The sequence below is a fragment of the Cyanistes caeruleus genome, chromosome 17 (genome assembly GCF_971803275.1).
Source record: "Cyanistes caeruleus chromosome 17, bCyaCae1.hap1.1, whole genome shotgun sequence".
Lineage (NCBI taxonomy): Eukaryota > Metazoa > Chordata > Aves > Passeriformes > Paridae > Cyanistes > Cyanistes caeruleus.
Genome location: NC_141717.1, coordinates 9,540,870 through 9,557,840, shown reverse-complemented (window position 1 = coordinate 9,557,840; position 16,971 = coordinate 9,540,870). Strand labels below are relative to the sequence as shown.

General features: G+C 37.9%; 1 protein-coding gene across 1 annotated transcript; it reads right to left on the bottom strand.

Moving 5' to 3' along the window:
- Window positions 1–125: 125 nt before the first annotated feature.
- On the bottom strand, window positions 126–12,302 carry SDR42E2 (short chain dehydrogenase/reductase family 42E, member 2). Its single transcript, XM_023936719.2, has 12 exons — window positions 12,129–12,302; window positions 9,839–10,074; window positions 7,278–7,373; window positions 6,464–6,524; window positions 4,552–4,670; window positions 4,127–4,202; window positions 3,659–3,741; window positions 3,007–3,144; window positions 1,853–1,918; window positions 994–1,057; window positions 601–674; window positions 126–398 (listed from the first exon to the last, which is right to left on the bottom strand). The coding sequence occupies exons 2-12, from the start codon at window positions 10,067–10,069 to the stop codon at window positions 195–197; spliced, it is 1,212 nt and encodes a 403-aa protein (XP_023792487.1). The 5' UTR covers window positions 10,070–10,074; window positions 12,129–12,302; the 3' UTR covers window positions 126–194.
- Window positions 12,303–16,971: the final 4,669 nt, after the last annotated feature.

Below are 16,971 nucleotides of genomic sequence, written 5' to 3'. Positions count from 1 at the left end.
TTATACATCCTATGTTTTCACTTTTCTAGTTGTTTTTCTTTGAGTTTTTTTCCTTTCTTAATGAGGTCAGAGAGGTGTCATCATAGTAATATGAGTAACAAAGCCCAGAGTGGCTGAGGAATGTACTATGACCAGATAATTAATACTCAGAAACAAAATGAGGTTTTCTGGAACAGGTGAGTGGCTATTTGATTTTAGAAGAAAGAAAGAATGATCAAACTTAACAAAATGCCAAAGACAAACACCATTTTAAGGAATGTGTGATCTTCTTGGTAGGTAGGTCTTGTTTTTAGATAATGATCCACAGAATCAGCAAATGAGAATTTCTTTGGTTTGTAACCGAGTTGGTTTCGTGCCTTGTCTATTCGGAAAGTGTGAGTTACAGTGACATTCCACACCTAAAAGCCAAAAGGACAGTTATAGCAGTGACTTTAATATCCAATTTTCTAGAATTTGGATAAAAATATATCAACATTGATGCTACAATGGAAACAGAACAGGAAACAGAGCTGCAATGCAGATAATCCCAAGGGTGTATCACATCCTTAATGAGCATTTGAGTCAGAAATATATAAACATTATATTTTTTTATATATTTACCTCATTCCTTGTCAAGAAAGGTGTGAAGCTAAAAACTGGCTTTAGTATCAGGTGCAGATATTCCATCACAGTGGCTGTGAAACAGAAATTACTTAATGAGACATCTGGATAACAATAAACTGAGACAATGCTGACATTGTACATCCTGTAATTCCTACTGGTAGAAGGCACTGTTTAATTTATAAAGTACATGATGAGTTTATGAATAGCCTTTAAACTTTATCTGGTATAATTAATACCACATGGCACAAGTGATTATACTCAATTAAAATAACGTTAAGTTAAATAATTCCTCCAATTTGGGCCCCTGTATTTTGTAAAGCCACTATGTAGCTTCATAGGAATAAAGAAATCAAACAACCCACAATAATTAAGAATGTATTTTTTTTTTACCTGCTATATGAGCCAGGAGAACAGGAATATGTATCCAAGGTTTCCTGTAGCCTAATTTTTCAAACTAAAAAGGGTATAAAAAGAAAGAATAATAGAGAAATTGAGGGTGTCAATGAGGCATGAAAATGGAAAAAAATTAAGGAACATTGATAAAACTTGTATCTAAACTATTTTTTCCAGCTAGTGTTCCTGTGTAAAAAGGTAGTAAGCAATTGAAGCCCACTACTTATTCTTTGGTGCCCATCTCCCACCCTTCATCTGCAATTGGACAATAAAGGGGAATAAAAGGCCATTTCTAAGGGGGAAATTACTCAGACTGGAATACTGAACTACACTTAAATACAGTCCCAGTTTTCTGCTGCAGTCATTTTCTGTGATGGTATTGCGGGATCAAAGCTTTGGCATGCTCCTAGAATCCCAGCCTGATATTTCTGAAAATATAGTGTTGTCTCTTTTTAGCTTCTAAGGCAAGATTCTGCATGGGCTTCCCCTCTGTGCTGCAGCTGATGCCAGGACAAAGGGGTAAGCAACAACTGTAAGAGTCCTGCCAGATGCCAGTGGCAGAGCTTGCCATTCACTGTGGGTTTGCTTCATGAAATGCTCTGTCCTGCAGCAGGTTCTGGACCTCCCAACTAAATCCTCTCAAAGCAAGAACGCCAAACTGCACAGTTACACGTGTCCAAAACTTCCCTGAACACCAGTGGAATTTTAGAAAGCAGGAGAAGCAGGGCTGAGTTTAATGTTAAATAATTCAGTAATTTATGTGCACTGAACTTCATTTTGTTGGGCTGGTGTGTCAGTCAATGACAAGACTTGTGCCCATGCAGTGTTGGGATCTGCAGGGCTGTGCAGTACGTACCAAAGGCACAATCCACTCAGAGAAGATGACATTCTCACCATCATGGATGTAATAAGCCTGACCACTCTGGTAAAGAAGCAGAGAAAAACAGTGACAAAACTGTGCACAGGATGGCATTTTCTGTCTCATACCTACCTGGCTGTCATGATTTTGTGAACAACACGGCAGCATGTGCAAGGTGAATGTACACAGAAGAAATTGCCTTCACTGTGGTAACCCCACAGTGGTGGTAGAGCTCATGATGATTAACAATTTTGTAGTGTAGATCAGAGCTCAGTTTTCCCATGTAGTAGCCCAGCTGTTGGATCATTATGTGAAGAATCATGATGTGCTGGGCATAGAATAACCTTTGTGAGTTCAATGGAAGGGGCAGCACTGATGGCATTTAACAAACACAGCTCTGAGGTCGAATTCCAGCTGTGCTCTGGATGAGGAGTCTGCCCAGCTCTGAGTACCAGGAACACCTGAGCACCCAAGCAAACCTGGGACTCTGGAAATTACATAAATCTAAAACAGTTTTGTGGCTTCCAAGCACTGAACTAATGGAGAACATATGGTGGGATGTTCACTTGTTGTCTCCTACCAATTGGTTGTATGCTCCTACCAATCTAAATGAATCTGGGACCTTCAGGAACTGTGAATGCAGAAACTGCTGTGACATTGTCAGTTCTGTAATGCTTCACAGTCCTCAGACTGTTACTGCAATTATGACTGGTAGAACAGAAAGAAAAACTTTTAAAAATTGTCCACTAATATTGTAAATATCTTTTTTGGAATTTTCAGCTCTGAAAATTCAACTGGAATGCCTCAGAATGGTTGCTTTAAATGTTATGCATCAATAGTCACAACCTATTTTCAAGAGAATAACAGGATGTATAGGTATTTGTGTAATAGTGAATATATTAAGGTAATTAAAAATACAGTTTCCTCCAGTAACCCAGGAAATTTTGTATTTTCAAACCAAACAAAAAAACATCAAAATATGAGTGGAATGTATTTGCATTTGCACTGCCTGTATACTTGTGGAGCTACACACTGTTTTTGAGAATTTAGCATATGAATTTTTGGACACTCTTGGATCTCAAAACATCAAAAAATTAAACCTGTTTGAGAACTCAAGCTACTGAAACACAATGATTATATTGTTTACTTACAGCTACATAGCCCTTCTCAGAGGTGAGAGCCTCAGCAGCCAGTAAATGAGCTTGCACTAGATTTCCTATGTGAACCCAGTTCATCTGAACTTTGTGATTCCCAAACTTGAAGTTAAAAAGTCTCCGCTGGATATTTATCTGTAGAAACAGAAAACATGAGATAACTACATTATTCCTTTATTTTGTACTATAATATTGATTTTGTCTCAACCCAATTACTTGGATGTTTCTGTATTTGTGTACAATTACAGCACAAGAAATGTGTCACAAGAAGGAACCCAACTAGTGGGTGGTTTTGGAAATCAAAGATGGTTGCACTGATAGGCAGTGGCTAGATATAGTGACATCATGTTATTTGGCATAAACTAAAGTTCATATTTAAAATACAATATTTCCATTAAATGATAGGGATCAAACCTAGTTCTTTTACCATGGCATTTCAGCCTTCCACTTTTCACTGAGAAGCCCAGCTTGATCCTGGCCCGCAGTGCTGGTTTCCTGCTATTTGTTACCCTGCACCACATCACCTGGCCCCAAGCTTTCACCACATTCCTGCAGGAATGGTTAAGAACTGCAATCAAGGTACTACCACTTGTGTTATGCCCTTACAACTACTTGTGGTGTCCTCCAGAGCTGACTACAAAACACATACGGCTACTCGAGGCAGGTGCCGCTGCTCTTCTGGTCCGTAGATGCCCGGCGGGCGAAGCACACACGTGTGGAGCTTGTCCCCTCCTTGGAGAGAGAGCAACAGGTGACTGTCAGACAGCTGACAAATATTGTCTGAATTTTACACTGTCAAAATTAAGACTCATTTTGACCATTCTGTGTGGCTCAGCTTCATGGGAACTTGATTTCATTTCTGTGTGAAACTGAATTAAGCAGCAGTGGCAGACCTGGGCTTAGCAGCCTGAAAAACCTTCTTGGGGTTACAAGAACCCATTGGACAGTGCTTACAAATTGGTATTATCAGAACAGCTAATTATCCACTGAAAAAAGGAATAGAAACAAATAAATCCTTATTTCAGTTAAAGTGTACTATTGATAAATGAGGGACCAGAGAAGGGAATCTGCATTAGCACTCCTAATGATAGAAAAGCCCCAAATGCTTTATATGTACCTTTGAGTAAAGTTCCATTAGCAGCAAGAACCATTTGGTCTGCAATTGCCTTGGTTCTGGAATAATGATTAAATTGCTATAAGGAAGCAGAATAAGATAATTATTGAATCTGTAAAGGCAAACTTACTGTTTATGACTGACAACATTTGAATCTAGCCAGCTCACAGATAAAAACTAGATAAAACTAGAAACAGTAAGATTTAATAAACATATAGTTTGTTTATGACAAAAACCAGACTTACACTTTAGTAGCACAAGTTTAGCTTCAGAGTGAACTTAAGTCCATTTGTATTTACTTAACTCACTTTTTGTGCTGAATGTACTGAGAACATCTACAGTAAAACAACTTCTGCTCTCAGAACAGCCTTCACACAATCTACCCTTTAGAGCACAGTAAATGCCACACCATCCCATGGACAAAATACCTTTTCCAGTGGAAAATACGGTACAGTTTCTTCATCTCCTTCTTCAATAGGATTCCCTCCAAACACCACATTCACTGTACTGGTATATATCAGTCTAGGAATATTTCTTTGTTTGCAGACTATAGTGATACACAAAATATATTATTTCAAAACAAAAATAAAGAGGGAGAAATAAATGAACTGGCAGATTTTCTTTTTGAAAACAAACATTACAATTATAGAAAAGAAGGTAATATTTTAATTTTAATGTTACCTTATCATTTAATGTAATAATATCTTCCATTCAGCTGTTATTTTTCATCCCAAATATGTGAATATTACACATTGTGCCCACCAAATATTTCATGATGAGGTACCTGTAACTATCATATCACTGGATTGCAATCATCAACTGGGTAGTGGAATTATCTTGGTGGGGGAAAAAGTCCTCCTTGAGAAATCTTTCTTAAAACATGTTCACTTTACAAATTGAATACAAAGGAGATGAGTAAGAACATTGGTTGTGGTACAGCCCTTGGGACAGTGCTGTGGGGAGCACCACTGCAAGGCCACTGGGTTCCATGAGCTGCCTCTTGCACCCCACTTCAATGGAACATGAAGTCACACAGGAGCACAGGCCAGCTCTGCCCACGTGCCATAAAACTGTCTTTGTTTCAGTCTGTTCATCAGTGACAAATGATGTGTTAACAGGAAAGCATACCCTGCTAGTGTATAATCAGCCCTGCTTTAAGTACAAAGGAAATTAATGTTATTTGCAAAACAAAGACTTAATTATGGATTCCAGTCTTGTGTAGCTAAGACATTGTAGCTAAATTCTGCTGCATGTCTGTCATTACAAACTTGAATAATATAAATTTCCTTTTCATTTAACAATATTCCTAAAGTTGAAGTGAATTAAAATGCAAACACAGGAATTTTTAGAATCTATGAAGCAGTCTGTCCTGCTGGTTCATTGGCTCATTTTGAAAATAATAAATGTTAATTATTGTTATAAATATTTGGGGGAAAATATAATATTAAGGTGTATTATTAAAACGTAGATGAGCATGTTCATGCTCCTCCCAGCATCATGGTGTACTGGGAGCCTATGGAAATTTGACATGACATGATTCAGTGGGTTTGGAGGTTGGGGAAGGAAGAGGGGAATATGTGGCAACTCTTCCTTCTAACTCATTTAGAGTTTTCCTTGCCTACTATTCCATTTCTGCATCTCTTCAGTAATAACACACAGGCAGCATGACAATTAGTCTAAATAAAAACTGGTTTTGCCATTTTGCTGCCTTTTTTTCCTATTTGATTTTTGAGGGAAACACAAAGAGGAGGAAGCTTTGTATTTACAGTACACTCGGAAAATGTTCTTTTTGGAATTGAATATACTGAAAGAGATCTACTGGCATCTTCCAGAGACAGTAATTAAAAAGCAATGTATAATAAAAAGGGTAAGTAAGATAAGTAAGAAGAAAAAAAATGAAAAAGGTAAGTAAGCAGAAAGGATGGAAGATTTTCTGCATTAATGTGATAAAATAATAGCTAAATACACATCTATAGTGCCTGTTACCAAATATTTATGACACAACAAACAGTACAACAGGTCTCATGTTATTTCTACAAGGAAGGAGGGCAACACTTCTCCATTACATAGAGTAAAGGGAAAAAAAACTAGTACATGGAGGAGAGCTTTAGTTGGACTGCCAAGGAATGAAGTCCAGGTTGAAAATCTATGCCCAGTTTAAACCAGTGGCAAATCTACCAGCTTTAAAGGGACCTGCACACTCAGGTTTACATCATACTCTGACAGGAGGGAGAGAAGAACCTCCTTTAACTGCCTGATCTCCACAGGAAACATCCAGTTAGAAAGTTTTTTAATTCATGATTTGGATCAGATGCAGAAAAAGAAAATCTAGGTACCTACCATCAATTATTATTTTTGTGCCTCCAACATTTATGGATTCAATCTGATCTTTCTTTTGAAGCTAGAAATAGAGTTTGCACAAGATTTAATTAATCAAACAAGTCACATTTACAGTATGATGGTTACAACTGCCAGATCTAGAATAGCTGAGGTCTTTTTAGATGTGTTACGGTTCTGTCTATCTGACATACAGTGATTTCTGTCAGTTCTCATTTTTATTGTCTTGTTCAGTGTATGAGCAAAGACAGTTGAAAAATGAAAGATAAAAAAGGAAATAATAATACTTCAATATTTTGTCATACCCCAGATATTCCATGATATAGAGACAAGAATTATGGGCAGGGGTTATGCTCCCTGAAAGCTTTCACAAATTCTTGTTCCAGTGGCAATCTGTCCTGTTCATAGAAATAAAATTAGTAGGTTCATGACTTTTTTGATAATACCTTCTGTAACTGTCACTGTTATTCTGCATAACATATTGATTGTGGTCTGTTTCCTCATGACTGAGTTCACAAGAAGAAAATGCATCAGTATTAGTTTTAGAGCAATGCTGTCACTCTTCTTCAGATCAGAGGAAAAGGCTATACCTTCTTATCCAAGATGTTAAAAATATGATCTCATTTTTCTAGAATATTTTGTAGTACATTACTTTCACACTTTGACTTTATTATTCAAAGAATACCTCCCTTATTTCCTGTATGGATGACTTGGCCTGTGTAACAACTTCTGTGTGACATAAATATTGTAAAATTACATTCTTTGTTATGTGCAGACAATTCTTTTCTTTCTCAAAAATAACCAAAACGGTACTTGCTTGTTCCAATCCTGACATTCCACATGCAGCTACATGGAAAACACAGTCAACCCCTTCACATGCTTTGAACACTGCTTCATAATCCCTCACATCACCCTGTAAAGTGAGAAAAGAATGGATTTTTGACAGGTAGAACTCCTTACATTCTCTACAGAACTGTATTAACTAAGGCTAGTAAGGAAAATCTAAAGGCATTCTGGTCTGTTTTTCACAGTACTTAACAACAATTAAATAAAATATTATGAACAGACAGAAAAAGCAATGACTAAGAATTTTGCCAGTATTTTGTTGCAAAACAAAGATGACTCTTGTTGGCTTCAATTATAATGCATATTTTCACACTTAGTCCTGCAGCCTCCAGGCTGGCAAAACTTGTTTGACTTGAATGGGAGCAGCAACTGCTCGAGGGCTGGAGAATCCAGCCCCAGGAACAATAAATCACAGCAGGAAGGGTTCAGCTGTTTCCCTTGGAATCACCAAATAAGAAAACCTTGTTTCTGTTGGCACCTTGAGATATGATCTGTGCTGTCTTCACAAATGTCTTTTTATCCATCTAAGGTTTGTTTGGTGCACTGTATGATAACTTTAATTACAGTTTTGTACAAGAGTAAAAAACCCAGTACAATCTATATGTATTTAATACTTTTTCTACTGTACATTAGTGTACTATAATCACATTTATGAAATTCCATGTATTACTGAGCACACCTGTATCTAGTATTAAATCCTATGATTGGGTTAGAATATTGCATTGCATTTTTGTATACCAGGTAACACTACATTAATAGTACTCCCATACACACAGATAACAATAAAAATATAGTACTTTTGTTTTCAGAATTTAGATATTTCAAAATATTAGATATTGTATTATTTCTTGTAATGAAATTGATAGAATAATCCTGAAAGAAACAACTGAAGGTAATATTAAGAGCTATTCTAATCAGTCTTTAACTGTCAACTTTTTTCTCCTAAGGTTGCCAAAGTATTTCACAAATACAGCTGACTTACATTTCCCACACTCAATGCAATACAACAGGAGCTAAGCAGTATAAACAATATTAACCATCTCCAAATCACTGCTCAAGGCTCAAACCTCTGAAGTCACTTATTAATTAATTTACTAGGACTCCATAGTTCAATTTTCCAGGTAACTCTCCTACACTTTGTAATATTTATTATGTTTTAATTGATTTATTAAAAAACACTGTTCTAGAAGATCATTTGTGAGATCTCGAGTCCCCTTTAGAAGATGTAAATTGCCATGAGTCTAAAAACTTAAATTAAATTATGTGGACTTACAGCATTAACAAATCAAGCTTATGGTGTTTGAATGGTTCCTCAATAATACTTTTTCCCTCTTCCATAGTCTGTAAAACTTGTTTATGAAATTGAACTTAAAAACATCCTGGGTCAGACAAGTTCTGGTTTAACCTGGTATTCTGCCCTCCCCAGAATCATCCATCTCTCTCTGCCTCCCTTCCCCCTGCCCCAGAGGGTGATGTAGCCCAAAGGAGAAAACCTGGCATCACAATCACAGCTGGCAGGACCAAAGTCCTGTGATCCCTTCCAGCTTTGCCATCAGCTTCCCTGTTCTAGCAGCAGTGGTAAATGCTCTTACACTAAATGCTCAGAAAAGATCAGCTGAGCAATGCCCTGGGTTTAGCCAGAATTTGTGTGGCATGACAGGAGCACCCAGAAAGTGCCCTCAGAGCCCAAATCCAAGCACTGGGAGCATGTGAGAGGTACTCGGGAATGTGTTCCCCATACGTGGCAGCGAACTGTCAAATACTGGATACCTCTGGTGTTCCCCCTTTTTCCAGACACAGTAATTTCTTGAATTGTTCAAAATCAAAAAGAAATCAGTGCTCATAAAGGGGTGCTGCAGGAAGAGCATGAATAGAGAAGGCAAATGTGATGCTCTCCCCCAGAATGCTCTTCTAGTCTTGAAGAATTTTCATTCAGAAGATTTCTTGAGCCTAATTTCATTTATCTATTCAGCAGTTTCCAATGGAGGTAAATTTTTCTTGAGGCTTTGTGCATGTCTTTTACCCACTGCACAAAAAGTACATAATTTTGTTTGTATTGAACTGACTCCTCATTCCTGATGGCCCTTCCTTCTTATACTGGAAGGACAGTGAACAATGCCACTCACAGCCTGCAGAGCTCTCCTGCTCCCGAGGTACCTCTTTGCCAGCCTGGAAATCTCAGTTTCCTCAATCATTTTCTGCATGGCAGTCGTTCTGCATTTGTGATCCCTTTTATTGCCCTGTCTTGCCTCTCACCTTTTTATTTGAAATAATTCCTCTGAGCAGGACCCTTTGTCCCTTCACTGTTCGCTCTTTCCCTGGGGCACTGAATGTCACCTCCCAACAGAGCATCATTGGTGACACCGAGACACTGGGACCCTGTTTGCCATCCCTTAATCAGGTACTTATGCATGCAAGGACCTTTTAGTGCGGTTTCTTCTTGTCCTGAAAGGCTTTTCTGTAAATGTTTTAATCAAAGGTCCTTAAGAGGAAGCCTTGATAATGAGCATGAGACATGTAACTCCAACACACCTTGAAAAAATCCGCTCCGCTTGGAATTTCCCATTTAGGCTTCCGAACATCGAACAGCACAACAGCAATTCCCGAGCTCACAAGGGCACATCCCAGATTGTATCCCAGGTAGCCTCCGCCTCCTGTTACCATTGTCCTGCTGCTCCTGGGAGCCAGCAGCCCAGCAGGCTCGGGCACTTGGCTCTCACAGGGTTGGCTGCTGTGGAGCTCTTCCGTGGATCCCTCTGGCATCACGACTGCAACAGAGAAGATCTCTTGAAAATTTCTGCATATTGGTTTGAGGTCTGAGTAGTTTCAATTATTCTCACACTACAATGCTCCCATACTAGTTTTATCATTTTAATATGTTTAAAATGTATAAAGTAATAATTTTGGTGATGAGCTTTTTATGTGTAATGTTTAATGAGTCAGAATACTTTTATATTCCAAGATTTAGTCTTTTCCTCATGTCTAAATTTCATATTATAAAGAAATGAAGAGATATTACAGGATTTTAGAGTCATTATAATTACCTAACCTTAATAGCTGTGATGGCATTTTTTAATACTTGGTTTAATCAAACATTTTATCCTTGAAAACTCGTTAACTTCTGATATATTAATGCCAAATTGATGTTATCCTACTAGTCAGAAAAATAAACCAAGACATTAGATAAGAAATATAAGAAAGGATTCGCTCTACTTTTAAAATCAACTTTATTTCACATTTGGGTCTTTGGCAATGATAGAAGTTTGTTACCATTTTAAGCTTTTCTGGTTATACGTTAAATATATTTCGTTTTCTGTCCAGTTCTCACTAACTTTTGACCATATTATTCTCAGTAGGGCATTCATAGACAGCTAAACCAACAAGGGGCAGAAGAGATAAGCCATCTGCCCTGTGGGTTCATCTAGTTGGGAAAACTGATTCGAGTATCATTCTAGGATAACTCCATGGGATTAACCCATCTGTCCACCTTGTTCTGTATTGCAAATTAGTTTATTCTACATTAAACACTTGTCCAAGAAATTTAATTCTCCCACACAGAGAGCCTCTGTTGTCCAGATTTCATGCTTGGCCTTTGCACATTGGGATCTAGGTTCTTACACCCCCAAACAAAAATCCAGAAAAAATCTGCAATCAGTCATGTCACCGTAAAGTGGGAGCCCAGCTGGGTGCCTGCAGTTTAGTACAGGAATATAGACCAAATCTCTGCAGGTTATTTTGGTTTACTCATAGTTGGAGAGCTCCTCATATGAGAAGAGCCTCACAATTAAGTACAGTTTGCTCTCAGCCATGGACTCCAGGCTTCAGCAGAGCTCAGGCATAAACAGGGCACAGCTGGTAGCTCTCACTTCCAGGGTGACAAAAATTCTAGAAAAGTAACACAAAGTGCAGCCGCAGCATACAAAATTATAGACTACTTTAGCCATTGCTTACTTAGTATTTTACAATTTTGTTTGTAATATTCTTCTTATTTTATATGTTGGGTTTTAGATTTCAGACACAGGAAAGGACCATATTCTTCACGCTGTTACATGGTTTTAACACCAATGTCAGTTCACTCAGTTCAGCAAACTGAGTGGTGTAACACTGTAAAACACAAACTCCTTATGTTGAAAAACATCCTGACATTTTAAAAACGAAAAATAATCCATGTTTCCAAATCAAAATTTAAATTACAGCTAATGTAATACAACTAAAACAAGTATGCTGTCCTGTTCAAGCAAGGAAACATAAATCTGTGTCTCTAGAGTATGAAATGCAGGAGTTTTAAGCCATATAAAATTATTTTGCCTTGCCTTCTGAGAAAAAGCATCTTTTCATACACTGTAAGGAGAAGTAAAGTCAAGCTTATCACATATATTACAAAAAGATATTTGAGAAATGGTGTATATTTTAACATTTGTCATTAATATCTCCTTAAGGTTTAAGTAAGCTGGAGGTTGCATTAAAAAGTTTAAAGTTTTCTAGAAATATTTCTTAAAAACTAATAGCATTAGTATATTGATCTGCTTCATGGATTTAGAAAGTTGTCTTCAAATTTTGAACATAAGCAATTTTCTTTTTGAAAATGCTTCTTTTTCGAATCAGTAACTTTCTTTTTTCTCTGAATTAGTAGGAGCTATTCTTATTTATTAATGTATTCTGCTGATGAACATAGAAACATCTCATGCAGCACATGTAGTGTGAGTTGCTCTTAGCTCCCCTACTGTCATTTCAAATATCAGAAATGTTCTAATTACTTCCCATAAAAAGTTGAAGTCAAACATATCAGGTTTTTTAAAATAGCTAAAGAAGTAGTAAGTACCCTTGGTAGAATCCTGCAGTCAGTGCTCTCCCAGGCCTTCCTGTCCAGGTAAGAGGGTGAGATGTCTCTGTGCTGGACAATTCCTGACTCAAGGGCATCAGGTGCTCTCAGGCAGACAGAGAAGTTCCTGTGTGCTCAGGCCTTTTGCTGTTCCTGCTCCTTCGTAGCTGGTGGCTGGCTGGGAGCCAAAAAAGGGCAGGGCTTAATTTGTACATAATTTACGTTCCTTTTCAGGATAAAAGAATAAAAAATTCTCCACATCAGACCATTCTGAACAGGATGGGACCTCTCACATACCAAGTAAAAGTATAAGACACCCCACAACACAAATATACCATTGGTACCATCATTCTGTAGATAAACTACTAGAGAAGAAACAAAATTCCTCTTTGGCAATGCTACTCAGCACTTTCATCCCGATTTTTTTATCTCCATCCCCAATCAAATTTTGTATTTTCAGAGAGGCTTATCTGTAGGTACAAGGGTTGTTCTCTGTCTTCCAGGAGGAATGAAGGTAATAAACTACCTTGTGCACAAGGGAACAGGAAAAGGTGATGTATTGTTAAAGAACATATTTAAAATTAATGATGAATTAATGAAATGATTAATATTATATATGTGCTCTATACTAAGATTTTAAAGCACTTTTAAAACACACATGCTTTTGCAAATTAAACAATGAGAAATCAAAGCCAACATTTTTAAATGGGTGTGTCTAAGTCTCAAAACAGTAGTTAAGATGCTAAAGAAACACTCCCACATCTAAATATAAATTACTACCATTTTGAATGTTTGCATGTTAGAAATATCTCAAGTTCATAGGTAACCAATTGCAATTTAAATGTAATTTCATGTTCATGTGCTGACAAGAATTCAAACTGACACCTAGGCAAATATATTTTCGTATAACATGTATGTTCTAAAGTCCCTATCGTTGGCATTAGAACCAAAATATTGAACCTGTCAGATTAATCTGCACTTCTTGGATTGCTGAGTGAGTGACAAGCTCAGCTCAAAGTAAAATCCCCAAGAACACAAAACTGTCTGTTTTGAGCTGTCCACAGCACTGACAGCTTTTACCATTTAATGCAAGAAATAAAGTGCCCATTCTATCCCTGAATTATTCCAGAACTCTCTCACAATTCACAAAAAACAGCTTGTCAGCTTATTCTAAGGTTATCAATCCCTCACTCTTCAGTGAAATTTAACAAAGAGCATTTTAACTTGGCTTTGGTTTCTACCTTGGCAAGAAGGGGACACCTCAGAGGAGTTTTCAGAACTGGTATTTTGTACCTCTTCTGTTATGCTTATTCTCTTACCTTTAGTAAAGAGGGATGGTCATACTTTATTCAATGCATCCTGCTAAATATTTCTGAAAGAAACAGAAGCTAAAATTACAAGAAGAAAAGCTGCTGCATTAATATTGGAGCTTGCTTTTGGTCTTGAATCACAACTCTATACTGCCTTTTTCTACTTTTTCTTCTATGACCATTCATGGAGGCACATAGAAACTAACAAAACATCCAGTACTTGTAGCAGATGACTATAAAACACAATAGGAAGGTGTCAGGGAGTTTGTCCATTTATTTACATGGAGGAGGCCTACATTCCTGAAGTGTGTTGGCTTATCAGAACGTTGCTCACATTCCGACTGTAAAGCAATGTTGAAATGTAATTGCACTGTTTCATAGAGGAACCCAGTATGCTTACACAAGTTCATTTCAAATCACATGCTGCCAGACCCAAGGCTGAATTGAGTAAATAGGATTTGGCATAAGACAGACAAGACAATCTCCATCCCCAGCATACAAAGCCTGATCCCGGTGCTGATTCTGAACACTGGACCCCAGAGGGGTTTCAAACCATGGCCCAGAAGGCAGGTGTGTGAGACCAGGTCTATGTCCTGGTCACTCAGCAGGTCCTGTGAACTTCACAGCTCTGCACTCCCAGGACACAGAAAAGGAGCTGTGCTCCAGCTGTGGGGTAACCTGAAGAAAGGTTTTCAAGTGTGGAAGATCCTATGCAGAAAAGAGCCTCTAACAAAATAATCAGAGCATGAAGCAACAGAGGCATGAGTTAAGATGACAGCTGGATATTTGGTGTGAGTCACAGGCAGGATGGGATGTTCTGGAGTGCCTAAGGGCAGAGGAATAGCAGAAAGTCAGAAGAGACTAAGCTCTCTCTTAAACGTACTCAAGGACAGGGTTTTGCTGAAATACCTGCCATACAAAAAATACCCCCTCTTCATCTGACTTATTAAAAATTTCAGTATCTAAGCCCTAAATTAGTAGAGCTGCCCAAGCTTGCTGTGTGTTTGAGCACCTGCTTGTGCTCTTGTTCACATGCAGATGCCCCATCAGAGGTACTGACACAGTCTGTGAACTCAGAGTGGTGAGACTCGTTTGGACAGGGTACAGAGCACTGATCCCCCCTGCAGACCCAGAGAGGTCTGGGCAGACCTACTGTAGGGTGCAAATACTTTTGACTAAGGGAACGTATCTCTTGGTGACTACAAAAACAACCACCTTCATAACAAGGACATCTAAAACAACAGGGTGCTGACAGAAGGGAAGTGACAACAGTAAGATATTCACCCTATATGTGAGAGAAGACAGAAGATGTTAAAAAGCATTTATATCAGGTCTTGCAATGTTAATGGAAGAGAAAAAGAGCTCTCCTCTAATTATGTCTATCTAGGCTTAGAATTTTTAGTCAGAAATACAAATCATGGGATCTGAATTTGGGAAAGGAAACTTCAGAATATTTTTCATATAAGCAAATGCTAAACATTAGGATACATCAAACATTTCTAAGGCATGAAGTCATCCTTTAAAAAGTTTACCAACACAATATTGATACAACAACAAATGCAATATAAGACATAAATTGTTATGGTAACACAACATTCTTCACATTCCTTGCTAAGTCAGAGGAGTAAGACACAGAGGCAAAGCAACTTACCCATGTAATGCTCTAAGTCCAGGCCAGAAGGGAAAAGAAGATGCAGATCTTTATTCCTCGCTGCAAAGCTAAGAGATCAGGTTCTTCTTAAATCCCTCCATTCTTCATTAACATATATAAATATTCTCACTCTATCCTTCCTTTTTCCTGTTTCTTTGTGTATTTGTGTTACAATTCTGCATATTTCACTGTTTCCTCATGGAAGGAATAAAACACACATAAATACAGCCTTGGAATGTGCCCCATAAAATGCTTTTCAAATGACTTTTTCCTCATTTCCTTTGCATTCGTGGTTACTTTGCATGTTACACAGATTGATTTACAGGTCAAATGAAATGATAACTCTGAGCCTGCATTGCCAAGTCAGGATGGAATTACAGGAAGAAACAAAGCAACTTCTCACAGCAGCAACGAACATCCCTGTATCAGCCCTTAGGTCTTGTTAAAGAAGAGGACAGTTTATGCAGTATTTGAGGAGAAGAAATACAAAAGCATCATAAATAAAAATATTGCATTACATTGTACTGAAAAAAGGCACGTTTCTATACAATTAGCAGAGATCACAGCTTCGCTTGCTACACATGGGAATCACAGAGAAAATAAAAGTGTTGAACTATACAGATGTGTGTGTGAAAGAAATTATAACAGCAGGTTATAATTTCTGACAGGTTTGTTATTTGCTAGTTTTTACTCTATTTAGAAAAGCCTTGGTACCATATTAGGAGTGGCCATGGTGACAGAGGCAGCCCATGTCACTGAAAGGATATCAATTTGTAGCTTACAAGGTCTGCTTAAGGTACTTACCAAATTCTGGGTAGAATTTAAGATTCTAACTGATGAAGTCTCATGTGATACGAGTCAGAAATTATCAGACGTCTTATAAATTACTTTTGCCAGTGCATCCACTACCTCAAACTTAAATTATCATTATTGTACCAGAGACAGGGAAGGAGAAGGGTATTTTTTTGACACTGGCAATTTTCTGGAATTGCATTTTCCCTTCTTCCTCTCTCTTCCTATTACTTATTTATTTATTTAACCTAATCAGCAAGCAAACATTTCATAAGCATCTATTTCAGATGGTTTCACAAAGGACCAAAGTTCAATGAAATGAAATGTACATCTGATATACATCTGATTTAGATGCATTAAAGTAACTCCATGAAAATTCCAGTGACTTACTTGTATTAACACTTTGGGTGCCTGAAGTCTTGGAAGTTTGTAGTTAGATATTAACAGTAGCAACATGCTTATAAGGCAGATAAATTCTTACTGAACAGAATTCTAAAGGACACAACACACACTGCTGTTACCTTCCTTTGAAGCAGCATGAACTGCTGGGGGTGACTCAAATTCAGGCATATTTGGATAGAGGAATTTGTTACTATGCCAAGCTGTCCCACCCTTCTGGAAGCTGTCCTGTGAAGCAGCTATGGCTGAACCATGCACAGAGGAGTTCCTGAACTGCCAGTCCTTGCTAAGGATTATGAACATCTGCACCAGTTAAACCTAGCTCAGCAGCTGGAAAATGGAAATTACGGCAGTTGCCACAGACACTCCCACTGTGAAAGCAGCACTCTCCTGAAGGGGGTTGCACACACACGTGGAGGTAGCAACTGGTTCAGCCATCTTTAATTCATTGCACACAAATCAGCATATTCAGTGAGTCATAGCAATGGCATGAATTACAAACAAGCTGGCAGAAAAATATGCCTTTGGTCAATTATAAAACTCCTCTTTTATTATGTTTTGAATACAGTGAGTTGTGTTCCAGCAAGCACAAACCAGGAAAGCAAATGACACAGCTGACAGATGGGCAGTGAAGTCACTAACCGAGTATTACTCAGGTCATCCCCACTGAGGCATCTCCTGAAAACATCTT